The sequence below is a fragment of the Xyrauchen texanus genome, chromosome 28 (genome assembly GCF_025860055.1).
Source record: "Xyrauchen texanus isolate HMW12.3.18 chromosome 28, RBS_HiC_50CHRs, whole genome shotgun sequence".
Taxonomy (NCBI): domain Eukaryota; kingdom Metazoa; phylum Chordata; class Actinopteri; order Cypriniformes; family Catostomidae; genus Xyrauchen; species Xyrauchen texanus.
Window position 1 is genome coordinate 11,078,729 of NC_068303.1, and position 27,563 is coordinate 11,106,291.

The 27,563-nt window shown below is 37.2% G+C and overlaps 2 protein-coding genes across 5 annotated transcripts; both read right to left on the bottom strand.

The window, feature by feature from the left end:
* Positions 1-1,363: 1,363 nt before the first annotated feature.
* On the bottom strand, positions 1,364-19,267 carry LOC127622023 (headcase protein homolog). Of its 2 annotated transcripts, XM_052095885.1 has the most exons (4): positions 18,879-19,262; positions 15,410-16,516; positions 2,091-2,245; positions 1,364-1,942 (listed from the first exon to the last, which is right to left on the bottom strand). In XM_052095885.1, the coding sequence occupies exons 1-4, from the start codon at positions 19,033-19,035 to the stop codon at positions 1,778-1,780; spliced, it is 1,584 nt and encodes a 527-aa protein (XP_051951845.1). In that variant the 5' UTR covers positions 19,036-19,262; the 3' UTR covers positions 1,364-1,777. The 2 variants fall into 2 exon arrangements, with proteins under 2 accessions (XP_051951845.1, XP_051951846.1); XM_052095886.1 differs by lacking the exons at positions 1,364-1,942; positions 2,091-2,245 and adding an exon at positions 2,255-3,903 and having other exon boundaries at positions 18,879-19,267.
* A 3,344-nt stretch (positions 19,268-22,611) lies between these two features.
* Positions 22,612-26,530, bottom strand: LOC127622217 (costars family protein ABRACL-like). 3 transcript variants are annotated; one of them, XM_052096235.1, is made up of 4 exons: positions 26,456-26,530; positions 25,700-25,777; positions 25,468-25,536; positions 22,612-24,752 (listed from the first exon to the last, which is right to left on the bottom strand). In XM_052096235.1, exons 3-4 carry the CDS (start codon positions 25,526-25,528, stop codon positions 24,568-24,570), a joined length of 246 nt encoding a protein of 81 aa, XP_051952195.1. In that variant the 5' UTR covers positions 25,529-25,536; positions 25,700-25,777; positions 26,456-26,530; the 3' UTR covers positions 22,612-24,567. The 3 variants fall into 3 exon arrangements, with proteins under 3 accessions (XP_051952195.1, XP_051952196.1, XP_051952197.1); XM_052096236.1 differs by having other exon boundaries at positions 25,624-25,777; positions 26,456-26,511; XM_052096237.1 differs by lacking the exon at positions 25,700-25,777 and having other exon boundaries at positions 26,456-26,527.
* Positions 26,531-27,563: the final 1,033 nt, after the last annotated feature.

Genomic DNA, 27,563 nt, shown 5'->3' on the forward strand with positions numbered 1-27,563 from the left:
ACCTCTCTATAGACCAAATCCAACAACAGTAATGCTTGTCTTAGCTAGAACCACTTATGATATTCTGGGCACCATTTAATAAAAGGTCATTATGGAGTAAGAATTTCACTCTGAATATTATGTTACATGGTCACTAGCATACAATTCCTGTTTTCGCACACCATGATGTTTACGCAAGCAGTAGTTTCCATGGCAACAGCCTAAAAAAAGGCAAGCAGCTTTCATCCTTGCAGTGTTCAGTATGATTCAGTGTCTATACCTTCAGAGTGAAGATGTATTGACCTGTATTTACAGTATATAAATGCACGTTAAGTCCTTTGTGCTTAAAACAGTGTTATGGATTACACATCCTGTGCCTCATAGACTTTGTACACAAAAAACTGAACAAATTAGCATTTTAGGTTTTAATTTAAATTTAGTTTCGAAATATTTTGTTTCTATGGCATCACAAATCAAAGATGATCTGTTTGTGCACATATTACACATATATAGCAGACACATACCAGTGCCAATAGAACAAACTAGACTTTGTTGAACATTTTATATTCTGAGAAAGACAGAGAAAATGATGTTATACCTGCAGGCATTCCCAGCTTCTAACAGAATATTAATTTATCTCAGGAGCAGCAGTGGTTTGGTCATGAGTGGGAAAGGGTAAACCAGCAGGTCTGTACTTGGCTTGACTGAAGCATACATTATTGAGGGCATTAAAAAACTGATACCTTCTTGGATAAATTGTTCACTACGTTTTTGTAAATTACTTTGTGTAGAGAACCATGATAACGGTTCTAACTTATATAGCTATGATTTGGGAATAGCATACTACCATACTACATACTATTTCTGCAGTATATAGTATGCATGCTGTGCTAAGTATGCACATTTTCAGCATGCATAGAAACAAACAAGCAACACATTGAGGTCATGTGAGAACAATGTATCAAACTACTATTACCATAGCATAATGCCTGCTTTTTCAAAAAAAATCAGTATGTTGTATATCCTATGAAGTGCTCCATGAGTTGTAAACTATTATTTCATTCCAAACATAACCTTTGTGACCTTTTAAGATTTTTGGATGAATCTTATCTTCATAAGTCTTAAAATTTGCATAAAAGCAGAACATTCTACTAGCCATCCCAGTCAAGGATAGTAAAATGGTTGCTATTTATATTTATAGGTACACTTCATCATTATAAAATATTTAGATCTCACACTCTATTTTACCTTTTTTGTCTTCCAAGATTCGTAAACCAAATGTTGTTCACATGAGAGCACTTCTTGATTACTTTATCAAACACACTGCCTCATTTGCAATACTAATGTTAATTGAAAGTTGCTATTTGATATGCAAAACAGGAATTACATAGACAGGCCTTTGGAGGAACTAGATTGTTTAAAGGAGGTTTTAAATTAAAAAAAAAAATAACTGACCAAGCCAAGCCATGCTTCTTTTATGTATTTTATTCTTTTCTTGGATTTTGTACAAAAGAGCAAATTTGGCATACGGAGATACATTCACTTGTCACAGAATTGTTCTCGCTTTATTTTAAATGCAAGCTCAAACATTTCTAGGATGGCATTAGAATATACGCAAAGCACACCCTCTTTCAGTAAAAGATGCTGTCTCTGACGTAGCATCATATGCTTTCATTCTGTCAATTTTTGTTCAAAAGAGAACTAAACCCACACAAAAGTGTCAACAAGAGCTCAAAATAAGTCATTCTATGAATAGAAAAAAACAGGGAAATGTACTAGCATGCAATCGCAACTTTTGTCAATAAGCTTCTAGAACTTTGAAGGAGGAGAATGGTTTTACAAAGTGATAGTCCAGATTGCCACAGTGAGGACACTGCTGTACATTGCTGTACTCAGAGAAATACTGCATGCCAACACGTACATCTATGACGGGTTTCCCACAATGTTTGCAGTTCAGCCGAGCCTAAGTAGACACAAAGAATGGTGATGCTCCATTAGACTTTATTGTTATTCTAAAATCTAGAAAAAGTAATAATAAAGAATGAGTAAGTGTGTCCAAACTTTTGACTGGAAGTGAACTGCATATATAAAAACAGAAACAAATATATTACCTGACAGCATGGTGATGCAGCCAATATGTCATATGTATACATTGTGCCCAGCTGGTGCCAGCTTCCATCCCACCTGGACTTGCACTTTATACACACGATTTTGTGCACTCCTTCCAGGCAGTCCACACAGATGGCATAAAGGTGCATAAGCCTCCCTTTAGAACATAAACAGAAAACCCTTTTAAACTGCAATTAGACTTTAATTAATGGAAATATTCTATTCTATTTGGGAATTAATGATATGTCATGATCAAAGCATTATTATCTGCCACAGCTGTCTTGAGTCTTTAATACAAGAAGATTGGCTATGTAAGACAAAAGAAAAACAAAATCCAAATATTTTGCATGATTGCTATTGGCCTAACACTGTATCTGTATCGCTTCAAATTTCTATGCTTTGAACCATTACATTTCCATATTTGCTACATAATGAAACTTTTAAATTGATTTTGCAGTAATAAAACAATCATGCAGCACATTTTATCACAAAAGAGCAGGTGCAATGGCAGAGCTAGAAATGGAAAAGTTTCCAACCATCATGCACATGCTGTTCTTGCTAATTTATAGTATCTATCAACTGTGTGCCTGCAATGATCCAAAACACAACTATTGTTTTAACCAGGGAAAAAGAGACATCTCTTATGATAGTGTGAAACTATACCAATACATAGCAGTCATTGAAATTGATATTATTGTTTGACTTTATTATTAAATAAATAAGTAATAGCACATATTTCTGACGAAAGACACCACCTAATGCAGAGTGATGTCTTCTCAATAATAATCTTCAACAGTGTTTGCAAAGAAAACACAATATTGAGCAATTGAGCAAATTCTCAATGTTGAGACATCATAACATTTTACAAATGACAGTATTTACACCACATGTTAATTTACCTCTGTAAAACCATTATAGTGTATGAATTCATTTAGATTTCTACAGATAATACTTATTATCTAAGTTTCTCTAAATTGGGAGTACTTTATAACAATAATTTTCAAACTGAGGTCCAGGGACCTCCAGAGGGCCACAGGAGACTGCTAGGTGGTTAACAGAAAAGTTTAGAAAAAAAGTAAACATTTTTAAAAAGTTAGAACAATTTGAGTAAATCGCCAAATGTTGCACTTTTCAGTGCAAACGTGTGTCCAAAGATGAAATCCCCACAAAATAAGTCTCTTTTTATATCCTTTCTGTTCTTTACACTCAGTTGTTGATTAAAAAGTGCAATTAAAAAAAGAAATTGCTTTTAATTTACAGGAGAATTTACAGTATTAAACAACGCATTGTGAGACATGTGACGTACAGATGCACTATGCGGTATTTTACTGTTTTATATATATAAATATATATATATATATACCTATATATATACACACACACACTGTATATAAAACAGTTCTATAAGCATTCACTTTTTCTTTTATGGTGGAGACGTCTTTCTCATCATACATTACTTAATGCTAAAATATTTAGTTACCTTAATCCTACTATACACAATTTAGTTTTAACATTCCTGTAGTGTAAAACTGTAATGTTTTGTAGTGATAAGGCGAGAGAGCAGAATCTAAGAGCAGCTTTTATTTAATCCACAACCAAAGAAGATGAGAATACAATGAAGATTACAAAACATAATAGCCATCTGTAGTAACATTCACACAGATAACAAACAATCAAGAACTGGCAATGTGGGAACAAAACCAGAGGGTATTTACACAAACAGGTGCTGATGAGAAAATGGAGAACAGGTGAGGAAGATGGGGAACAGATGGCTGATGAGGGCAGTGCATCATGGGAAATGTAGTTTGGTGGAAACTAATGACAGAAGACAGAAACCATTTCAAAATAAGAGCCCTTTGAAAAAAACTATGACTAACAGTGACAAATACAGTCATTTAAATATGTCAGTTGTAAATATTAATACAATTTGTACTCTTAATAACAGTGTAAAATCTGTTTTCCTGCTAATCAAGACACCTGACATACATTATATGTATATATATATATATATATATATATATATATATATATATATATATATATATATATATGGATGGATAGACAGATAGATAGACAGACAGATAGATAGATAGATAGATAGACAGACAGACAGACAGACAGGCAGGCAGGCAGACAGATAGATACGTAGATAGATACATAGATAGATAAATATAATATAATATATTTAAGCAATATCACACAAGCAAGAGTGCAATATGTCCCTACATCAGCACTGCTGTGATTCAGCCGCAGGTAAACACAGCAGTGCTGATTTAGGGCCGTATAGCACGATTGTGATATTGTTTATATATTTAACAGTTAAATGAACAAGTAAATTTTAGAGTACGGTCATAAAAACGCATTTGTGCATGGAACTACTTTCTTATGCGACGGATCAGAATCTGCCGTTGCTGGTTCAAAATAAATGATGCTACCAAGCATTCGTTAGTAATTCAAAAATGTAACTTCAGAAATAGTATCACGGCTTGTGCTATTTATAACAAGTTATTGGATAAACAAGGATGGATGTGTGTGTATATATATACATATATATATATACACACACACACACACATATATATATATACACACACACACACACACACACACACACACACACACACACACACACACACACACACACACACACACACACACACACACACATATATACACACTGCTATTCAAAAGATTAGGGTCAGTTACTCAGTTACTTTATTTTCTTTTTTTCACATGTTAGAATAATAGTAAAGTCATCACAACTATGGAATAATAGAAATGGAACTATGGGAATTATGTTGTGACTAAAAGAAAAATCCTAAATAAATCAAAATTGTGTTATATTTTAGCATCTTCAAAGTGGCCACACTTTGCCTAGATCTTGCAGAAATGTAATCTTGGGATTTTCTCAACCAACCTCTTGAGGTATCACCCTCGGATGCTTTTTAAACAGTATTGAAGGAGTTCCCATCTATGTTGGGCACTTATTGGCTGGTTTTCTTAATTATTCGGTCAAAGTCATCCATTTCAAAAACTTTTCTTTTTTAAATACAATTTTAGTTTTAGAATGAAATAAATTAATATGTTGGCACAATTATATTTTTGTCTTCAAAACTAATTTTAAACATTTATACACACGTCTTCAGATCAAAATATTTTAAAGAAACATTTCAGGCAAGTGACCCCAAACTTTTGAACGGTAATGTCTATATATACACACACACACATATATATATATATATATATATATATATATATAGAATTAGATTTAGGTAGAAGTAGTTCATAAAAATTCTACTCTATTAGGTAGAATTCAATGAAGCTGTCAGCTGAGGACATGTGAGGCATCTATTTCTCAAACTAGAGACTCTAATGTACATATCGTCTTGTTTAGTTCTACATTTGGCCTTCAACATCTCTTCCTGTTCTTGTTAGAGTCACATGTCCTTTGTCTTTGAAGACTGTACTGTACACCTTTGTATGAAATCTTCTGTTTTTTAGCAATATCAAACATTGTATAGCTTTCATTCATCAAACAATGATTGACTGACAAGTTTCTAGAGAAAGCGGTTTCTTTTTTCCATTTTTGACATTAATATTGACCTTAAGACATGCCAGTCTATTGCATACTGTGGCAACTCAAAAACAATGACAAGACAATGTTAAGCTTCATTTAAGGACCAAATAGCTTTCAGCTTTCTAGTACCAAATTAGCAATTTAACATGATTACTCAAGGATAAGATGTTGGAGTGATGGCTGCTGGAAATGGGGCCTGTCTAGATTTTTATCAAAAATGACTTTTTTCAAATAGTGATGGAGATGTTTTTTACATCAGTTATGTCCTGACTACATTTTGTGATCAGTTGAATGCCACTTGGTGAATTAAAGTACCAATTTCCTTCCGAAAATCTGTACATTATTCCAAAGTTTTGGCTGCCGGTATATATATACTACTACTACACGACACTCCCACTACCAGGCTAACTGGCTAGCTTGTGAGCTAACTGGAGAAAGCTGAATAAATAAATGTTTAATTTCACCATTTGTATAATGATATGATGATGGTATTAGCTTTTATTTTTATTTAAATCAAGACAGTTTTTATTGTCAGCCCATCCATATACCTGCATACAGTAAGGATAAAAAGCAACAGTAGTAAAATGTTTCTGCATGAATTACAAAAACTGGTGTGACTACTGTCTGCATATTGCTGTCACAAATCAAGGAGGGAAAAAGGCATTTCAGGACTTTTGATATTTTTTATAACTTCTTGAATTAACACCATGGACAGTTTGTTTACATTTGGCAACTTTATTTCCCAGTCTCTTTCTTCAAATGGTTTAGAAAGCAGAACAGGAAACTGTATCTGTCTACCCACACCTCAAGAGTTCAATTTACCCCCCTATCTCGGTCTGTCACAAAATTATGTGAAGGAGCCTATTTAGTAAATTCATTATAATTCAGAATTTAAATTTATATATATTTCAGAATTTATATTTTCCCTTTGAATGTTTACATATTTATTTTACATTTGAGAAGTTTTTTTAGTTTGCATGCATAATCTGTACTGTTTACAATTTTACATACATTTTGATTACCATGAAAGTAGGCTTGAATGGCATAAAGTCACTAACTAACTAACATTGGTTGGGTTTCCCAATAACATTGCAACTTAAGCTGCTATGATCATCTTAACGGACGACGCTCGTCAATTTACGATTGGAGTAATGCCTGTTTCCAAACCAGCATGTAGATCGAGATCATTATAAAGTAGAACTTAAGTGCTTCGTTACGGGAGCTGTCCAGTCTGAAGGTGCTGATCACTTTGGTATGTTCATAGTTTGTCTTCTCAACATGAAAATAATGTGGAAATACTGACAAACATGGAAGATGTTTGTAACCTTGTCAAGGCACCGATATTTATCAACTATTACAGAATTTACTTATAGAAATAATTATGGAGTTTCTGATGTATTGATGCTCAATCATAGAGATTAGGGATGAACGATATTGGATTTTTGCCGATATGCATAAAATATATTTTCAAAATAATTTTGGCCAATGCCTATATACATATCTTTTCTTTCTCCTGTAGCAGAATTAACCATTTATTCTTATTGAAATAACCTACTTGTTGCAGATGAAGACAGAAAATACTCCCAGTTCAACCTAAAATGTATAGGCTACTTTATAAATGTACACATTCACTGACAAGGAAATTACTTCAACTTGGGCAAGATGTGAAACATGCCATTTTTTATGTTATGTTTTCAAACAGAACAAAATATGTTGTGCTGAGAGCACCAAGCAATGCAGCTTAATTTAGACTTCACAATGAACGAGGTTTGAAAAACTTGAACAATGAATGAGCAGACTTCGCCAAGCTGCACAGCTTAAAGCTGGGTCACCAGCAGCACTGTAATTTTAATTAGAGACGTAGGTTTTTCTGAACAAAAATCTCCATCTTCTCTGCTTTTTCCGCCATCATTGCGATTTCCTTTTTGTCCATCACATGAGAGACTGCGCTGAACAGGCGTTCAATGTCAACGCTGGGTGCACTGAGGTATTTGCATGCTGCAACAGCAGGGAAACAGGCCTGGTTGGATTTCCAGTATTCCAACGGACTGTCTTTCCAGGGAAAGCCAGGTATGCGTGTAACTACAAAGTAGCAACAAAAACAAGTCTTTAAATTCTTTAAGCCATTGACGGTGCAGTAACTGGCTTTTTTTTCTTTTTTTTTTTGTTGAGAAATCTTAACTGCCGGAAACATCTAATAATGAATGATGATTTTTAAAGGGTTATACCATGGCCTACCTGAAATAAGGTTTCTGTGTTGATTTGCTCTTCCAACAAGACATTCTCCTCAAAAATTTCTTCATACAGTGGTCTTGTTTGGGTATACTTCGCTGGTGGATCCTCTGTGCTGGCATCTCTGCAATGATCATCACTGCCCATAATTTCATCCACAACTTTAAGCAGCAGCTCGCTGAAACTCCTCTTCTTATCCTCATCAAAATAACAGGCTTTGTATTGGGTAACGAGCATGGTTGCAACTAAATAAAGTGTTTTGCATGGCACACCCTTGAAACAATTACTGACTGCTTTCTGTATGGTACTTTTGGCTGTCTGCACGTCTCTTTCTGTATCACTGCTCTTGCCAAGCAGCTGTGTCAGTGCCAGAACAGCGGGAATTCCATAAGCTGCAGAGGCCACTGCAGAACTGATTTCTTTGGTCAGCTGCTCAAAGGGGCAAGTAGGGTGATCATATTTTCAAGAATTCTTCATTGATTTGCCGTCAAATATGCAGGAAATTCAAATTCAGTGGCATATGCCGCTACTGTAGTGCCCATTTTTGCTCGACTAACCTTTACGTCATGTAAAACTTCAAATTCCACCTAGTTACGGCATCTTGTTGAAGTTGTTTTATTGGCATCCCGAGCTCCTTCTGTATCCCTTGTAGGCGACTGTAAACAAGAAGTGAATGCCTGAAATGCCCCAGCATTCTCCTTCCTAAGGCCACAACATCCGCAATGCTGTGTGGCGATAGGACACCATGCACAGCCAGCTGCTGTATGTGTGCCATGCATGGTAAACTTGGAACAACAAACTCCTCCGTTGCTTTTGTCATGTTGCATGCATTGTCTCGTAGCACTACATGCACCTTCTCTTTGGGGATTTTCCACTTCTCAATCATCCCTTCAAATGTGGATGTAATCATTGCTGCTGTGTGAGAGCCCGGGCACTCTTGAGAATGTAGAATCACCTTTAAGGATGAAATCCTTGTCAATCTACTGGGCAGTGAGGCTCAACATACTGATAGGGCATTCACTTGATGTCCAGATATCCATTGTAAAGCTCACAGAAATGGCATCAGCAAGGAGCTTCTATATGTGGACATAGATGACACTATACAGTTCAGTTGAGGCCACATCTGAAAAGTAGTGACGGCTAGGCATATCATACTGTGGCTCTAAGTAGTAAATCAATCTGCGAAAGCCTACATTACCACGCTAAATGGTTAATTATCAAGAGCAATCATTTCAAGAATTTCTTTGTTGAGAGTTTTCACCTTTGGATAGTCACTGCTGGGTTTATTTTTTTATTTATTTTTTCAAATGACTGCAGAAGATGCTCCTGACGAGTTGGAGAAAGAAAGAAGAGAAGGAAGAGAGAGAGGGAATCTCTCATTGCACACTCTTACTCTAATCTCCTCTGTTAACCAGATTTTAATTATTTATTAAGGCAAATTTATTTAAGTTTAGCACTGCATGGTCACATTACATTACACATGTCTTCTTAAATAATCTGTTAATAAGAACATATAATCTTTCTATTGCCATTACAATAATGCTTATCAAAGAAGGATCATATTTGCAATAAGTTTATGCAAGCACTAAACTTTGTACTGGCCCTTTAAGAGGAGTGTCGGCTCAGCAAGTGAGGCACAAAGTTGTTTGGAATTTAGCGCATAATTAGGAGAGAACAGTCGCAAATTTTTTACCGTATCGATGGACTGGGAAGAGAAATCGGTCAAGGATTTTACACGGGGGGGAGGGGGGTCGTCATTGTCCTTTTCTGCATATCTCTGCCCCCTTTGGCAAATACCGGCGCATTTGGACCTGTTTCGCAGCTGGCACTTCGGGAAAAGTCCCGGTTCTCCCGATGGCCAGTTCACCCCTGGTATCCATGCATGTCTGATTAGGGAGTAATGTTTTTCCATTTTTTGTTTTAGAGAAACAAACTGTAAAGAACACAAATTACATAAAGGAAATGTTGTTCAATGCAAATGGCTGGTGTGGATATCAGCTTTGTCTGGACACACATCACAGGAGTCAAAACAACTTATACTCTCGTAATGTCTATTGAAATCGAACAGTACATGCTTACGCTATTTCCTTTTTCCTCCCCAATTTGGAATGCCCAATTCTCAATTTTCTCTAAATCCTCATGGTGGCATAGTGACTCGCCTCAATCCGGGTGGCAGAGGATGATTCTCAGTTGCCTCCACGACTGAGACCGTCAATCTGCGCATCTTATCATGTGGCTTGTAGAGCACGTTACCGCGGAGACATAACGCGTGTGGAGGCTTCACGCCATTCTCTGTGACATCCACACACAACTCACCACGCGCCCCACCAAGAGCGAACCACATTATAGCGACCACGAGGAGGTTACCCCACTTGACTCCACCCTCCCTAGCAACCAGGCCAATTTGGTTGCTTAGGAGACCTGGCTGGAGTCACTCAGCACGCCCTGGATTCGAACTCGCGACTCCAAGGGTGGTAGTCAGACTCAGTGTCTTTACTCGCTGAGCGACCCAGGCCCCCTTGTTCTTTCATTTTTAACCTTTTCTGTTATATTGACCAACCAGAAGAAAGCTAATCATTTCTTTCTCATTTTCATGGGTGTCACATTCCCTGTTGTCTCTGTGTCTCACCTCTGTGACGAGGCAGGCAAAGAATGAGGATCTAAGTGCAGCTTTATTAAAATAAACAAGAAAACTCAGAACAAATAAAAACACAGGGAACCTATTACAGAGCACAACAAAACATGCAAGAACTGACAAATAAACTGGGGGAAACAAGGGCTTAAATACACAAGGGAAAACAAGGAAAAGACAACAGGGAATGTGACAATGGGCAACTATTCAGTGGTTTGCATTAAAGAAATATATTAAATGAATTGTACTGTAATGTAATTGTGCTTGTTCAATAACTAAATAAATTAAGGGTTCAAAGTAACATGTACATGCAGCATCATTGTACTACACTGCATTATAGAAACAACAGTAAGTGTACTCTATTTGGTAAATGGTACATTGTTGTAAATTATAGTAACAGTAGCATACAAATGTTTTTACAGAAATTAACTGGCGCCTGTGCTGCCAGTAATTTATTGTAAATTACCAGGCCAATTTTTGTACAGTGCAGGTGTAAATAGCACCTGCCACACTTATTTGCACGGCTATTTGCACCCTAATAGTCAAGTGGAAACATTGAAATTTAGGACAAACTGCTTTGTAAGTGCTACTTAAGTGGTGTGGGGCGTCACACTGGTGTGACAGTGCCATTTCGACCAAGTATCGATTCCGATTTTGTCACAACATTTTTCCCATTCTGTTTCCAGTCTTCACTCTTAATATTTTATTTAATACTACTTACAGGGTTGACAGTATTTGCCCCTTCCTGATTTCTTCTATTTTTGTGTATTTTCATACTAAATTGTTTTAGATCTTCAAAGAAGATATAACGTAAAACAAAGGCAACCTGAGTAAACACAAAATACAGTTTTCAAATATATATATATATTATTGAAACAAAAAAGTTATCCAAAACCTATATCACCTATTTGAAAAAGGAACTGCCCCCTTAAACTTAATAGCTGGTTGTGCCACCTTTCGCAGCAACAACTGCAACCAAACGCTTCCAATACCTGAAGATCAGTCTTTCACAATGCTATGGTGGAATTTTGTCCCACTCTTCTTTGCAAAACTGTTTTAGTTCAGCCACATTGGAGGCTTTTTGAGCATGAACTGCCCTTTTAAGGTCCCGCCACAGCATCTCAAACGGGTTAAAGTCAGGACTTTAACTTTGAAATTGTAATGTCTAGTCAGGACTAGATATTACAGTTAAATTTTTTGTTAATGCATGATTTTCATGTGTTCTTGGAGAAATTTTGGAAGGTCGACCTCTTTTGGAATGGTTCACTACTGTGCTAAGTTTTCTCCATTTGGAAATAATGGCTCTCACTGTGGTTCTTTGGAGTCCCAGAGCCTTTGAAATAGCTTTGTAACCCTTCCCAGTCTGATTTATTTAAATCACCTTTTCCCTCATAATTTCTGGAATTTCTTTCGACCTTGGCATAGTGTATATTTAGCCAACTTCATGCTTCTGAAAAAGTTCTATTTATGTTTTGATTTGATTGAACAGGGCTGGCAATAATCAGGCCAGGGTGTGTCTAGTCCAGCTGAACCCCATTATGAATGCAGTTTCATAGATTTGGGGATTTAGTAACTAAGGGGGCAAATACTTTTTCAAACAGACCCAGTTGGTATTGGATAACTTTTTTGCTTCAATAAATAACATTATAATTTAAAAACTGTATTTTGTGTTTACTCAGATTGCGTTTTATGTTGTATGTTTTAACTTTTGAAACAATTTAGCATGAGATTTACATAAAACAGAAGAAATCATGATTGGGACAAATACATATTCAGAGCACTATATAATAATAAATAAAAATGAATATTAAGGTATTTTTACTATAGTAATTTTTTGGGCGGAAACCATAGATTTGATGCAATTAACAATTGTATTACTAGTAATATGGTGTTAATATTGTAAACATGTTTAATTTCGTGGTTATTATAATTTTACTACAAAATACCATGGAGATACTATGGATACTGTAGTAAAATCAAGTATGGGAATTTAAGGTTAGGTTAAAGGGAAGGGGTTGGTGTAGTGTGTCTTTAAGACTTTAAATAAATACATAAAACGTGCTGCATTGATGATCCTACACTGTATTTAATTAGGGGTGCAAATAGCATCTACCATTATATATGTACCAAGGTTGGGGTGCAAATAATATTTGCCACTATTTGCACTGGGGTGTAAATAACATCTACCTTTCTTTGCACCAGTGTCCAAATAGCATCTGCCTTTTTATTATTATAATTTAACAAAGTACTTATAACAAAGTAGCACTTAAATGTTAGATGTGTAATAACATTTTCCATTTTAGGTTCCAAACTTTTATATATACAGTGTATAAAATATTCGTATTAAAAACTTTTAGCTGACAAATTTCAAACAGCTTATCTAATGTGTTTGTAGAGAGTTGATAAAAATGTTATATATACAGAATTTGAATTTATAGTTTCATACTAATTTATAAAGACTTGAATTGAAATTGTTTTAGTACAATAACAATATAAAAGCCAATTATTTTGATTTGCAAAGCACACATCTTTATATCAGCACAATTATATTTTTTTTCACACAGTACCAAATGGTGTTCTTTATATTCTAAAATATATAGCTCCCTTTGTATTATAGGAAGGGGGGGGCCGTCGAAAAGAGATCATCATATTTAGGAGTTTGAAAATCCCTGCTTTGTAATACACAGATTATTGGAATAGTTCACCCAAAGCTTTTAATTCTCTCATCATTTACTCACCATCATTCCATTACAGATGTGTATGATTTCTCAGCTCTGTAGGTTCAAACAATGCAAGTGAATGGAAAAAAAAATTTGAAGCTCTAAAATTAAATAAAGGAAGCATAAAAGTAATCCATACAGCTCCAGTTGCTAAATTTACTGTATATCTTCAGAAACGATATGATAGGTGTGGGTGAGAAACAGATAAATATTTAAGTCCTTTTACAATAAATCTTTGCTTTCACTTTCACATTCTTCTTCTTGTATTTTTGGTGATTCACATTCTGTGCATATCACCACCTACTGGGCAAGGAGGAGAAGTAATATTGAAAACCCACACTTATTATGCTCACCAACACCTATCGTTTCTGTCGCTTCTGAAGATTTAAAATTAACAACTAAAGCTTTATTGATTACTTTTATGCTGCATTTATGTGCTTTCTGGGGCTTCAAATTTGGAACCCAATCATTTACATTGTGACGGCCTACCGAGCTGAGATTTTCTTCTAAAAATCTTTGTGTTCAGTAGAAGAAAGAAAGTTGTAAACATCTGGGATGGCATGAGGGTGAGTAAATGATGAGAGAATTTGTATTTTTGGCCGAACTATTCCCTTAAGCATTACTTAAAAGTGCTGTAAACAATTTAATCTGTTTTCCTAACTTTCTCTATGTTCCTCCAAAGGCATGTCAGCCAACCTAAACACACAAAATGATTCACAGGCAGAAAACATTTCTGTAGCACTTTCTGCAAAAGTTTTTTATAAAGGGCATGGGCTGCTCCCCTGACTCTTTTTGCTGTTTACAAAGCCTCGGGCTGTCACAGAGACAGGTGTAATTTTTCAAGACACTTATTTCAGTAATATCTGATAGGAAGTATGGACATTTTATGAATGGTAAAAGGGTAAAAACAAATCACTTACAGCAACTTTAACACTTTCCATTTGAATGCATTTGGTAGATGCTTTTTAACAAAAAGCAGTACATTAAATGTAAAAATTGTACCAATCAGCACATAACGCAGTAGAGCTGGGTGATATGTAAAAAATATTTTAGCAATAATTGCCTTGAAAAATATTGCGATATCCGATTACATCGTCAACCCCCCTGCCAAGGGTCTGTAAATGTTTCTGCTTTGTTGATTTTGCTTTTATATATAATTTCATTAATTTATTGAAACATGAAAAAGATAAACAAAAGACATTTCTAAATTCAAACTGCACATTAAACTTCAAACTGCACATTAAACTAAAATAGCATTAATAAAACGTGATAAAAAAATCTCATTTAACCACCTCCCCAAATCCAAACATTTACTGTCTCCAACGACTCCATTTGCCATCACGCAAGCATCCGTCATCACAACAGATGGAAAATTTCTAATAGCCTTCAGATTAAGAACTAAAGACAATTATAAATGTAAAGACAATAGTAATCAAAATAAATAAGCCTAAAAAATTCCAGCGGTTCAAGTTTCACACCCTGGCCACCGTTTAATATATCTGCCGACTTCCCAGATCCATGGTTTTGCCATTTCCCGTTATTGTATAATCATCATCTGTTCGCAATTGGCATCGGGATCTTTGTAAGACATCGTCAATATCCGATTACATCGTCCCATCACCCAGCCCTATTACGCTGTTATAATCAAGCTACAACTGTTTTTTGTGTAGTCGAGCTACAGTTTTCATCTGCCGCAATGTGTTAATGAATATTAAATGAAAGGACGTCTTCTAAAGTTGTTATAAATGCATGCCATTTGGAGCATGCACAAAACAGTGAGTCCAACTGCACTCCGATTAATGCTTACACATACATGCTGGACAAACCCGAGCTACAATTGCATTAGCTAGGTCTGTTCATCCGACTTAGCAAAAACCGGACTGACAGGATTTCAAGTGTTTACATGACATTTTAACAAGACTAATTATTGTTTTTAGTCTGACTGAAATTGAACTTTTAAAGTGCTTGTAAACGTGCTGAATATATGTGTTCCCTGGGAACTGAACACACAACTTTGGCATCGCAAGTCACATGCTTGACCAGTTACAAGAACTTTACACCTTCAAATTTTCAACTGACCAGTACCACTGAATTCTATAAGACTAGGTTTAATCTGTATATAGGAATTTGCCCCTTGAAGTGAATAGTAAATGACCTCACCTTGTAAATGGCATGGTACATCATACTCAATCTCATCATGGCGTGAAGGGCTCAGGAACAGCGTTCCATCCACTAAAGGGAACTGCTCAAAAATGGGCAAGGTGTGGTGGCAGAGGGCACAGTTCACCACATTGCGGTGACTTGCACTGAGGGCAGAGAGGATGAACTTCCTGAGATCCTCTCCCTGCCCGGCCTGGGCATCGTCCTCCATTCGCACATGGTAGGTGTTGAGCTTGTGGCGGGGAATGTGCGTGAGCAGCTCAGAGAGATCCAGCCTCCGCAAGAACTGCACAGGGTTGTCTCCCGGAGAGAGCCGGGGCAGGTACATGTTGGTGGCCCCTTGCTCCAGGTGAGCCCCGCGTACTGCCACTCCTCCGACAAGAAAATGCTTCCTGTGGCCCTCCATATGCACCGCAGTCTTCAGAAACTCACCCAGGTGCCTTGAACTGCGTGGGCCACCGAGAGCCTGAGGGGAGAAGGAGAAGCTGGATGGAGGTGACTGTGCAGGGGATTCGCAAGGGGACCGGAGCACATGGGGAACCCCAATCCCAGCAATGGTTGGACCCCCATGGCCTCTCTCTTGAGAGTTCTGCCAATCTGCCGATTGTCTGCAAGACAGCTCCTGACTGGAGCCACGGTGAGTCAGCTTATGGATTCCGGATGATTTCCCTTTCTTGGGCTCATCGGCAGGTTCCCCCCCAGTTCCACCACAAGCACCCCCTCCAGAGGTGCCACAGTTGGGTTTCCCACTGCTTTTCTCCGGCATTTTTTTCTTGCGCTCATCATGCATGCGTTTTACCTGGTACCAGTCCGTGTCTTTTTTCAGATGCCCCTGGCCGCAGCGGCAGGAGCAGAAGCGAAAGGCAAGATCATAGCCCTTTTTGGTCCACATGTTCTGACGGCACTGCTTCTCGTTCCAGCTGCGGGCCCGGCCGATACAATTAAACTGCACCAGGATGCTGCTCTCCCACTCATAGAAGCACTGCAGGTGCATCCAGTTGCCGTAGGGGCAGAGTTCACTGTTGCACACCACCCGCTGGTAGTCATCCTTCTCAAGTTCAATAGAACGGCCCAAACAGCAAACTAATGGGGTGGCACATGGCGCTTCTGACAAAAACAATGAAGATTGCATTGTTAAGGTAAAAGATCTGTAATGCAGATTGAAATGCCTTATACTATTTGGGTACATTTTCTCATTTATGCTCATGTATGCATTTAGCAGATGCTTTTATCCAAAGCAGTTTACAGCTTACAATTAGTCATTTAGCAGCAGTTTTCTCAGAAAGCAACTTACAAATGAGGAACATAGCAAGTAATTTGTCATACAAAAAAGTTTATACAGTCAACCGCATGCCTATTCAACTGGTGACCCTTGTGACAAATCCAGCCCGTTTGAAATTTTCAGTGGCCCGTGTGAGGATGTAAGTTGTCAAAATGTGTTTTGTGTCTGATAGCGTAGTTTTTTAATTGTTTTCAGGTGTAAACAATGGTGCTAGCCAGATGTCGCACCAGGTCTCTGTGTTTTCGCAATGACCCTTGGTGGAGACAGCGTGTTTTTAGATGCTTTCAGAGGTTGCGCTAAAAATAATGCATAATTTTAACAAAATGGTAAGATAAAAGTACTAATATCATTGTTGACTCACAAGCCTGAGTTCAGTGAATCAGAAAAGATCTATTCATTAATTTGGTTTTCGATTTGAAAAGTCAAAGGTTTAAATCAATGCACATATAACAAACATCCCATCCTCAAATTTTAAAGCACATTTAGAAAGAAAAAATTCTCAATGTTTTATTTATATAGTAAACAAATATTATAGGCCAATAAAACAATGTCTGATAGAAGATTTTCATTAACAAAATATTCTGGCTTGGCCCGCATGCCCCAGAGTCACATGGGCTCGATATAATGCGTGGTTCTCGCTCTCTGAGGGGCGCGTGGTGAGTTGTGCGTGGATGCCGCGGAGAATAGTGTGGGCCTCTACATGTGCTACGTCTCCGCGGTAACGCGCTCAACAAGCCGCGTGATAAGATGCGCGGATTGATGGTCTCAGACGCAGAGATAACTGAGATTTGTCCTCCACTGGATTGAGGCAAGTCATTACACCACCATGAGGACTTTAGTGTGCATTGGGAATTGGGCATTCCAAATTGGGGAGAAAAGAGGATAAAATAAAATAAAAATTGAGGCTACAGTGAGGCACAATGGGGATAATTCTTGGCATGTTAACACACATATTGTTTACATCTTCTGGCTATACTTTTAAAACAGTGTGTATAATGGTTACGGATTGGCCCCATTCACTAACAAGTGCCACACTGTCAACCAGATTTTTACTTGTTTAGAAAAAAATTATACATTTTTGTGGTAATCAACATTATGCAGCAAATGCTGTCGATAGACACCAAGAACATCTCTACTGTTTTGGTAAACATTTTGGGTTCAATGTATAAGAATGAATTACTCTATGAACTAATACATGTTTTTATTAATAATGATTCATTGAATTAATGAATGAATAATCTCACAAATATAAAAAAAAAAAAAAAAACAACCTAAGAAAAATGGGAAAATCAGAATAAACCAGACATTCACAAAATTATATTTATAGACAATGTGTTCAAGCAGGTTAACTGGCAGAATATTCTGCCAGTCATTACATTCAACATATCACTGTGCTATTTATGATAACACTGTGGGTGAGAATCCCACTCAACCAGGAAAAAATATTATAAAACACTTATGTGAATGAAGTGTGTATGTGTGTGTGTATCAAGAGAGAGAAAGAGAAAGATAGAAAGACAATTGCAGTAGAGTGTGTCTGTGTGAATCATAACAAAACATAGCATCACCCCCATTACCTCAAGAGTCAAAGCCCTTCTTAGCATTATTACACAACACTAAGCAATCAACTACGTGCATTATTGTGATATGACCAGCTATTACAGAACATATGAGTTAATGGAGATATCAAATTTACATGCAACACCATGTCAAGAGCATGTACCCTTGACCAAGGCCTACACAACCACCTTACATTTCAGAACGCTGAAGACGTATGTGCACTGACGTCTCTAGTTCAACATTGATGAAGATGATGACAGACCAAGCTGCTGCACGTGAGGGAATAAAACAGCGCGGACATTCAGGGAACTTTGGCGGCCGTTCACATTGATGCGTTTTTGCGTCCGTCCGCGCTGTTTTTAAATAGTTTTTCTATGTAACCATGCGTCAGACCTTTGGCTAGAGACGGCCGTCTTTGATCGCAGCAACGTCTCGCGCAGGAACGTCGAGTGTTTTTGACGCTGTGTCAGTTTGAAAAGAACGTCAACTTTTAAAGACGCGTCTCGAGACACTTGCGTTCTGTTCTATGCGTTGCGCTGCGAGCGCAAGAACGTGTTCGGTCTAAACGCGGCCCCTTATAACGCAACGCTAGATGTAACATTGGCAAGTGATATTCAAATTTCTTACCGCTTCTATTATCGCTTGGCGGACCCGCAGTCGCCCCAGTCAACACCGGAGCTGTCGCTCCCGTAACCACCGAGGCAGAGGCTCCATTTTCTTGCTCATCTCCACTACTATTCGTGCGTTTATTTCTCTTCCCCTTGTTGCTTTTCTGGTTGGGCATAATGGAGCGCTTAATATGAATGCTGCCTGTCAGCGACTGCCACCGCCAAGCATTTCTGCAGATGTCATTTCGACTGAACTTGAAGAACGCAATGCGAATCTTAACGCACAGGTGATGCAGATGTTACAGTTCGATCATCCTCCTCCAGGTTTGTGCAAGCAGTCTTGACAGCAGAGGTACACCATGAAGAAGGCGTGTCCCTCTCTTGTTTTGATTCCTGCTCTGTCAGGCGCTGTGTTCCTCTGGCTCCGCCTCCATCTATGATCCAGACCTACAGCTCAGTTATTAATAGCACAGACTAGAGGGAGTCCCGAGCAAAGAATGGACCTACTACTGCTATAATTATTAGTCGTTAAATGTTTTGCCAGACACAGACAACTAGGCTTTAAGTGACATTGTATTTTAGCTTTTATCCAAGTCTTTCATTTTGCAGGGCTAAGTGATTAGTTGCATATGCCTATGAATTAAAACAAATGTAAATCTAAACAATAAGAAAACTCAAATCTGTTCAAAATGTATATTGTAGGTTGCCTTCACACAATATATATAACTCTGGTCCTCTTTTCATGAAATTGTATTTTAAAGATAATTTTGTAAAAATCCAAATAACTTTACAGATCTAAAATGGAAAAATGTAAAGGGTTTAAACCATTTTTCCCATGCTTGTTCAATGAACCATAAACAATTAATGAACATGCACCTGTGGAATGATCGTTAGGACACTAACAGCTTACAGACGGTTGGCAATTAAGGTCACAGTTTAAATTTAGGACACTAAAGGTACCTTTCTACTGACTCTGAAAAACACCAAAAGAAAGATGCCCAGGGTCCCTGCTCATCTGCGTGAATGTGCCTTATGCATACTGCATGGAGGCATGTGCACTGCAGATGTGGCCAGGGCAATAAATTGCAATGTCTGTACTGTGAGTCGCCTAAGACAGCACTACAGGGAGACAGGAAGGACAGCTGATCATCCTCACAGTAGCAGACCACGTGTAACAGCTGCACAGGATCAGTACATCCGGATATCACACCTACAGGTACAGGATGGCAACAGCAACTGCCTGAGTTACACCAGGAACGCACAATCCCTCCATCAGTGCTCAGTCTGTCCACAATAGGCTGAGAGATGCTGGACTAAGGGCTTGTAGGCAGGGCCGTATCAAGACAGTGTGGTGCCCCTGGGCACTATACCTCAAAAGCCGAATTATGCGAAATAGAGCGATATGTATCGCTATTTAGTTTTATTTATTTTTATACCGTGTATTCTCCATGTAAATTCGTGCACCGAGACGTGACGCCCGTACCGTTTCGGTTCAATACGAATAACTTACATGTACCGTCCCACCCCTTACATTTATCTTCATTAATGTCCTCTTCCTCACCCGAGTCTTCCTCGCTCCTGTCTCCCCCAAGGACAAGGAGAATATCCTCATTCGCCTGGCGGTCATCGCCGACGCCCTGACTAACATTAGCAGCTGCTGCATCTCCCCGCTAGCAGCGTCAGCGGTGTCAGACTTAGTGCTGCTGGTGTCTGCAATTCCGTGTTCTCCCAAAAAACTAGTGATTTAACAAAAAATTTGTCGATCCCTGGAACATTTTTTATTGTAGCTAAACGTCTAGCATTCTTCTCTTTCTTTAATCTTCTTTTTTGAAACCACTCAATTGCTGTCTGTCCATTTTGGATTTTGATTCATTTTCTGTAGTAGCCGTTAAAAAAATGACACATTTGTGCGTAATTGTTGTGGACCAACTCAACTGTGACAGATTGGGGAGGGGAGTGATAGTGGTCATGTAATCTTCATTTATTTATAATTTATTATTATTATTATTATTGTTAAATTAGTGTTCATAAACAAGTTATGTATGGTCTTTCAAGAATTTCAAGTTAATAATATAACAATTTACGAAAAATATTTTTAAAGCTTGTGTCATGTAGTGCCCCCTAGTGGTTGTGAATGGTTGGTGCCCCTGGGCTCTGCTTGTAGGTCTGTTGTAAGGCAGGTCCTTACCAGACATCACCGGCAACAACGTCGCCTATGTGCGCAAACCCACTTTCGCTGGACCAGACAGGACTGGCAAAAAGTGCTTTTCACTGACAAGTCATGGTTTTGTCTCACCAGGGGTAATGGTTGGACTCGTTTATCACTGAAGGAATGAGCATTACACCGAGGCCTGTAATCTGGTGTGGGATCGATTTGGAGGTGGAGGGTCTGTCATGGTCTGGGGCGGTGTATCACAGCATCATCGGACTGAGCTTTTGTCATTGTAGGCAATCTCAACGCTGTGTGTTACAGGGAAGACATCCTCCTCCCTCATGTGTTACACTTCCTGCAGGCTCCTGCTGACCATGACCCTCCAGCATGACAATGCCACCAGCCATACTGCTCGTTCTGTGCATGATTTCCTGCAAGACAAGAATTTCAGTATTCTGCCATGACCAGCGAAGAGCCCGGATCTCAATCCCATTGAGCACATCAGGGACCTGTTGGATTGGAGTGTGAGGGCTAGGGCCATTTCCTCAAGAATTGTCCAGGAACTTACAAGTGCCTTGGTGGAAGAGTGGGGTTACATCTCACAGCAAGAACTGGCAAATCTGGTGCAGTCCATGAGGAGGAGATGCACTGCAGTACTTAATGCAGCTGGTGGCCACACCAGATAATGTTACCCCCCTTTGTTCTGGGACACATTATTCCGTTTCTGTTAGTTACATGTCTGTTAAACTTGTTCAGTTTATGTTTTAGTTGTCTTTTTATGTTCATACAAATATTTACACATGTTAAGTTTGTTGAAAATAAAAAGCAGTTGAAAGTGAGAGGACATTTATTTTGGCTGAGTTTATATATATATATATTTTTTTTTTTTTTTTTTTTTTTTTGCCTTTTTTAAGATTTATGTATTACAATTTTATTACAAAATTCCAACAAACTGAATTGTGTAATGTTTAACTAAATTAATAAATCTTAAAATACTTAGGTTCAAATTATTCAGTTTTATGGAATTTTGTTATGAAATTGAAATGCATAAATATTTTAAATTTTCAGTGTATTGTAAGGATGTGTCTCATATATATTTATATACACCAATCAGCCACAACATTAAAACCACCTGCCTAATATTGTGTAGGTCCCCCTGGTGCCACCAAAGCAGCACCAACCCGCATCTCAGAATAGCATTAATTGTCAGTTCGAACCAGTCTGGCCATTCTCTGTTGACCTCTCTCATCAAGGCAATTCCATCTGCATGCCGCTCACTAGATGTTTTTTTTTTTTGTTTTTGGCACCATTCTGAGCAAACTCTAGAGACTAATGTGGCCCAGGAGATCAGCAGTTACAGAAATAATCAAACCAGCCCATCTGGCACCTCAAATTCAGATAACCACTCTGTACAATTGTGGTGAGAAGAATAGTATCTCTTGCAGGTTGGTGCTTGTTTGGAGGCACGAGGGGGACCTACACAATATTAGGCAGGTAGGTTTAATGTTGTGGCTGATTGATATAAATGTATATAGAGCTAAAACCTTTTAAATGTACCATAATTCATCAGTCGTAGATTTCAAAGATAAAGTGTCTTGAATCCAGTTCATGTACTTTATTGCACTTTTAAATAAACTGCCACCAGTCATTTCTAAAACAGATGAACTTAAAAAATAGCAACACGTAGAAAGCCAAATAAACATATACAAATTGTAAATTGTAAATTAAAACATTAAATCGGTTAAAATGTATATGCAGCAGAACATTCAAGGTTAAATATATATGTTAATATATATATTTAATATTAAATATTTTTTTGACACTACAGTATATTTCCACTCTGTCATGACCAGTGTTGAGTAAGTTACTCCAAAATAGTAATCCAAAACAAATTACCTGATGTATAGGTCTTTGCACGAAAAAAAGGGGTTTCCCAATCAGTGGGCGTTTTCAAACCAGAATGGGCTGATTAACTTCATTTGCTCAAATAGAGTGGGCGGTTACCAAAACCTTTTTTCTTCTCAATGACATCTGAGCTCACCCGTAATTGCAAAATTGCAATTATATTTAGCCTTCTGCTGACTTTAGTAGTTTAACCAACAATTCAAGGACAGACTACAATAATCATGGTCGGTCATATAAATTTTGTTTAGGCTATGTATTCACAAATAAAATTTTGTATACGTGAGTAAAATGTGTTGCATATGTAACCTATGTCTAATCCCCTCAAATTTAGCAGATACAGGTTCACTATTTTGGTTAGATGGTTAAAAAACATCCAACCCAGTTTGAAAATGCCCCCCGATTGTGAAACCCCATTTTTGTTCAGCAGAACATTATAATCAGATTACTTCATGAAAAGAAATCACATTACTTTTAAGTTACTTTCTAAAATGAAAAACTGTTTGCTTTTTCTGCTCATTTCTATATTTTCTCCTTTTTCATTATCCCTATCCCTTCAGCCATCACAGAAACACAAACATTTGTTCATATATTAACAATTTTAAATGCATTCTACATAAATAATATTATAGAAATATGTGTAATGCTAAATTTTTCTTAACTTGATTGAAAATTAGTCACTGTAATCTCACTTGCAATGATTTAAATTGTAAAGTGTAGTACTTTTGACTAAAAAATTATTAGATTGCAGAAACTATTTACTATGTAATCAGATTACACCCAACACTGGTCATGTACAAATGTCTAAACACTCCCCTCTATTTATTCTTTGCTGACGTCTATTACTGCTCTTATGTTAAAAGTTCTTCCTGAGCTTTGATGAAATGGCACAAACTACACATTTGGGCATTCTGAAAAAACATTTGTCGATAAACAAAACCACAAAAAAAAAAAAAAAAAAACTTGGCTTTCTTTTCTTAGCTATGCTTTTTCAATAATGATTCTCAAATGTTTCATACAAAGTTGATAATATTCCAGAATTTCATACAGGAACTCGTTTTGAGATTTGGCAAACTTGATTCTTTCTTTATAACTTCAATAGCAGAAAATCAGATAGCAGATGAATGTTAAATTACTAGTCATATTTACCAGCCTTTTGGGATGTTATGGATTTTAGCAATTGGTACAAATAACTTAAGCAACTTAAGGCAAATGAATACCTTCATAATCATTGTATTGCAAATAAACTGGTTCACAATTACTGTTGAAAGACAGCGATTATGTAGGCTATAATCAACATAGGCATATCTATAAGTTTGACAATAACTAGTGCAGATATTAATTTCCATTATGTGGAAAACAATGTTTGAGATGAATTCATTCAAAGTCCCGGAGAATTGGTAACATGCCCATGCACATTATAACTGTTATTACATATTTTAATGAGATGAGGTGTTTGAGCAGGGAAGATTGCTACCTTTCAAAAACATTGTGCAAATCAATCCCCTGAGATAAAAATGGCTGTATAAAAATATTCCAATGCAGTATACAAAAAAAGTGACATTCTCAAGTATATTTCTATATAAAAATGCTCACTGAAGCTGCGACATCTCAAAAAAGACTTTTTACTTGGCTTTAGAAAAGACTGTCAAATTCAATCCTCCAGTAATATGACATCAACATGATCATGAACTCCTTGCAGTAATAGCTCCCCTTCGAATGCAATGACCTTCTTTCGCTTTGCTGCTTTCAGTGTTCCGACCAGAGCTTCAAAGAGGTTGGCGCACTGGTCATCATTAAACAAGACTCCAAATTTGACACTGATCTTCCCATCTGCATCTGTGAGAGATTGAGAGTGGTCTGGGTTCACAAACTAACTCTTAATAATTTATTAACAACCATTAATTTACCATGAAACTCCCATAAACAGTTATGACAAGGGCAGTGGTGGCTCAGTGGTTAAGGCTCTGGGTTACTGACCAGAAGGTCAGGGGGTTCAAGCCCCAACACCACCAAGACACCACTGTTGGGCCCTTGAGCAAGGCCCATGAACCTATTTGCTCCAGGGGTGCTGTATCATGGCTGACCCTGCACTCTGACCCCAGCTTAGCTGGGATATGTGAAAAATAAATAATTTCACCATGTATATGCAGAAATGTATGTATAATGTGAGACAATTGATCAATTTAATTATTAACTTGACTTGAAACAGTACTAACAGAGACCGGTGTAATGAATCATATGACTGGTTTTCATTGGCTTTTTAAAGAATTATATGTGCAAACTGTTTGAGTAAATGGGAGACACTACTGGAAACTAAATGTCTATCAAAAATGAAACATGGAACAAAGAACTTCACTCCTTCTTACTCCAGAATTTCCTCATCTAGAGACATATCAAGATGTGCATTATTAGAATATTATGCCATGTAGACATATGTCTTCCCATAAACTTTTCACTGAATCTAGAACCAGCATCACACAATATGTTTTAAACAAGTATCTCTTTGCATAACACTGAGGATGACATTGATAAAGAATAGTGCCATACTTACTTTTGCTGCCCAGTCGACGAATCTCTTCAACCAGCAGAGTAACTTCATGTTCCACATTCATTTTTTGCTCTGAAATTTTACATGCATGTTGTTAATGCACTAAAGGTCTCACTTCCTTTCTCGTGTGTTTCAGTTAAATGTTTCTGTAAAACTCACATATTGGTCTAAAGTCAACAACTGACAGTATTCAAATACACAGGGATTCCTGATTGGTCGTGCAATAGTAACTCACGTCAAGTGGGGCAAGATTTGCGTAGTGTTTGTCTTTGTAATGCAAGGTTGAATAGATGCAAATACTCCGAAACTGCAACTATAAAAATAAACAATAGTTCATTCATAGGATCTTTGGCATTACAAATGCATTACAACAACAATGCACGCACGCACACAATAAACAGTTGTACACAGATTTAGACATTTAAATTCTATGCACACTTGTTTCTTTATTTAGCGCCCTCTTTGGAGGAGTACGGAATTGCAACGCCGCACCCTAGCGGTGCAGATGCAGACCATTTCAAGACTACAATTATTTATCGTCTTGAACTTTGTTTAAGAAAAAAAATAAAATATGGCCATATATAATTAATACCAGGCAGGAAAACAAGCTGAGGGTTAAATATAATGAAGCTTAAGTAGTAAAACGTGCATGGCTTTCACCGAGCACGAGGATTATCATTAGATCAATAAATGCGGAAGTGCGAGCCTTTACATTGAAAGTGGAAGAAATGTGTGAAAATCTGTATTGAAACATATTGTGAATCACACCGGTTTTTAATGCGATCATCACATACGTTCGCGTTATATGTTATAAAATATAAATAAATAAGAACTCCTTTGTGATTAAAAACCATTGAGACCGGATCACAGAGTCATTCATATAATCTGCATTATTAACCCATAACTCCTCTGGGAACTGTATTAGGTCATGCAAATAATTAATTTACACCACAAAACATTTAACAAAGCAATTTAATATGTTCGACCCTACCTGTATGATGGTTGTGTGCCGCCGCTCTGTACTAAAGGCTGTTTGAAATGAGAAAGCACTACCATAGATGGCTTTGTGTGTGACGTCACATTGAACGGCATCCTTCCATCAACCTAGTTAATTTGGTACTTTTTCCTCCATGAAGTTGTACATTATATTAATTAGCCTAGTGAATGTGTTTTTAAAATGTTCATTCTTTGTACAAATAAGTGGTTTATTGAACATAAACTAAAAATAAATAAAAGAGAAAAGAAAAATAACATACAAATTGTTTGGGGATCGTGTCTACTGGAAAGTGTTTTAGATTGACTTTTCAAACTCTGTAAAAAGGTAAATATCCCCTAACTTCTGTATTAGTTAAAGTTTTTAAAAAATGCACATTTAAGGAATGTCGAGTCATATTTGGGGGGCAACAAATCTAAATATCCAAAACCAAGAAGGTCTAATACTCTCTTGTGGTGTGCTGTTTATAAGATATTATAAGGTATTTAATGTAACCTTCTTGAAATGTGTTGTGTTATTTTTTATTTTTTCAAATGCATTCGGTTGTTTTGTATTGTTGATTATAATGAAATATTAGGTTATCCCATTAAAAAAAAATGTTAGAAAGTTTATTAATTAATTTAAGAACATATTTTTGGATGTGTGTGTGTGTGTGTGTGGGGGGTAGCCTACAAGAAATAAACTATAATTTAATATGTTCATTCCCATGGAGATGCTCTCCATTCATAGGTGGAAACATTTTGATTGCATTTAGGCCTACTCGGCGCTAGATGGTAGTAAATAGCCATTTACGGACGATAACTGCTCTACAAAAAAAATTAAATAATAATATATATATATATACGTATTGTATTTTTTTTTGTGGCCAAGGAAGGTCTTACTGCATTTGACAGGGCCATTTATATTAACTATATATTTTTTTGTGTGAATGTGCCGTTTTAACAGTATTTGTGAAAACGCCACCACAACCTATGCGTAAAACAAGAAATATCCAATCAGCGAACGACAGGCGGGCTTACGTTTATTGTTGACGCCCATTTGACATGGGAAACGTAGTTTTAGATGCCTTTCTGGTCCCTTTGTAGTCTAGAACGTATTACGTAAG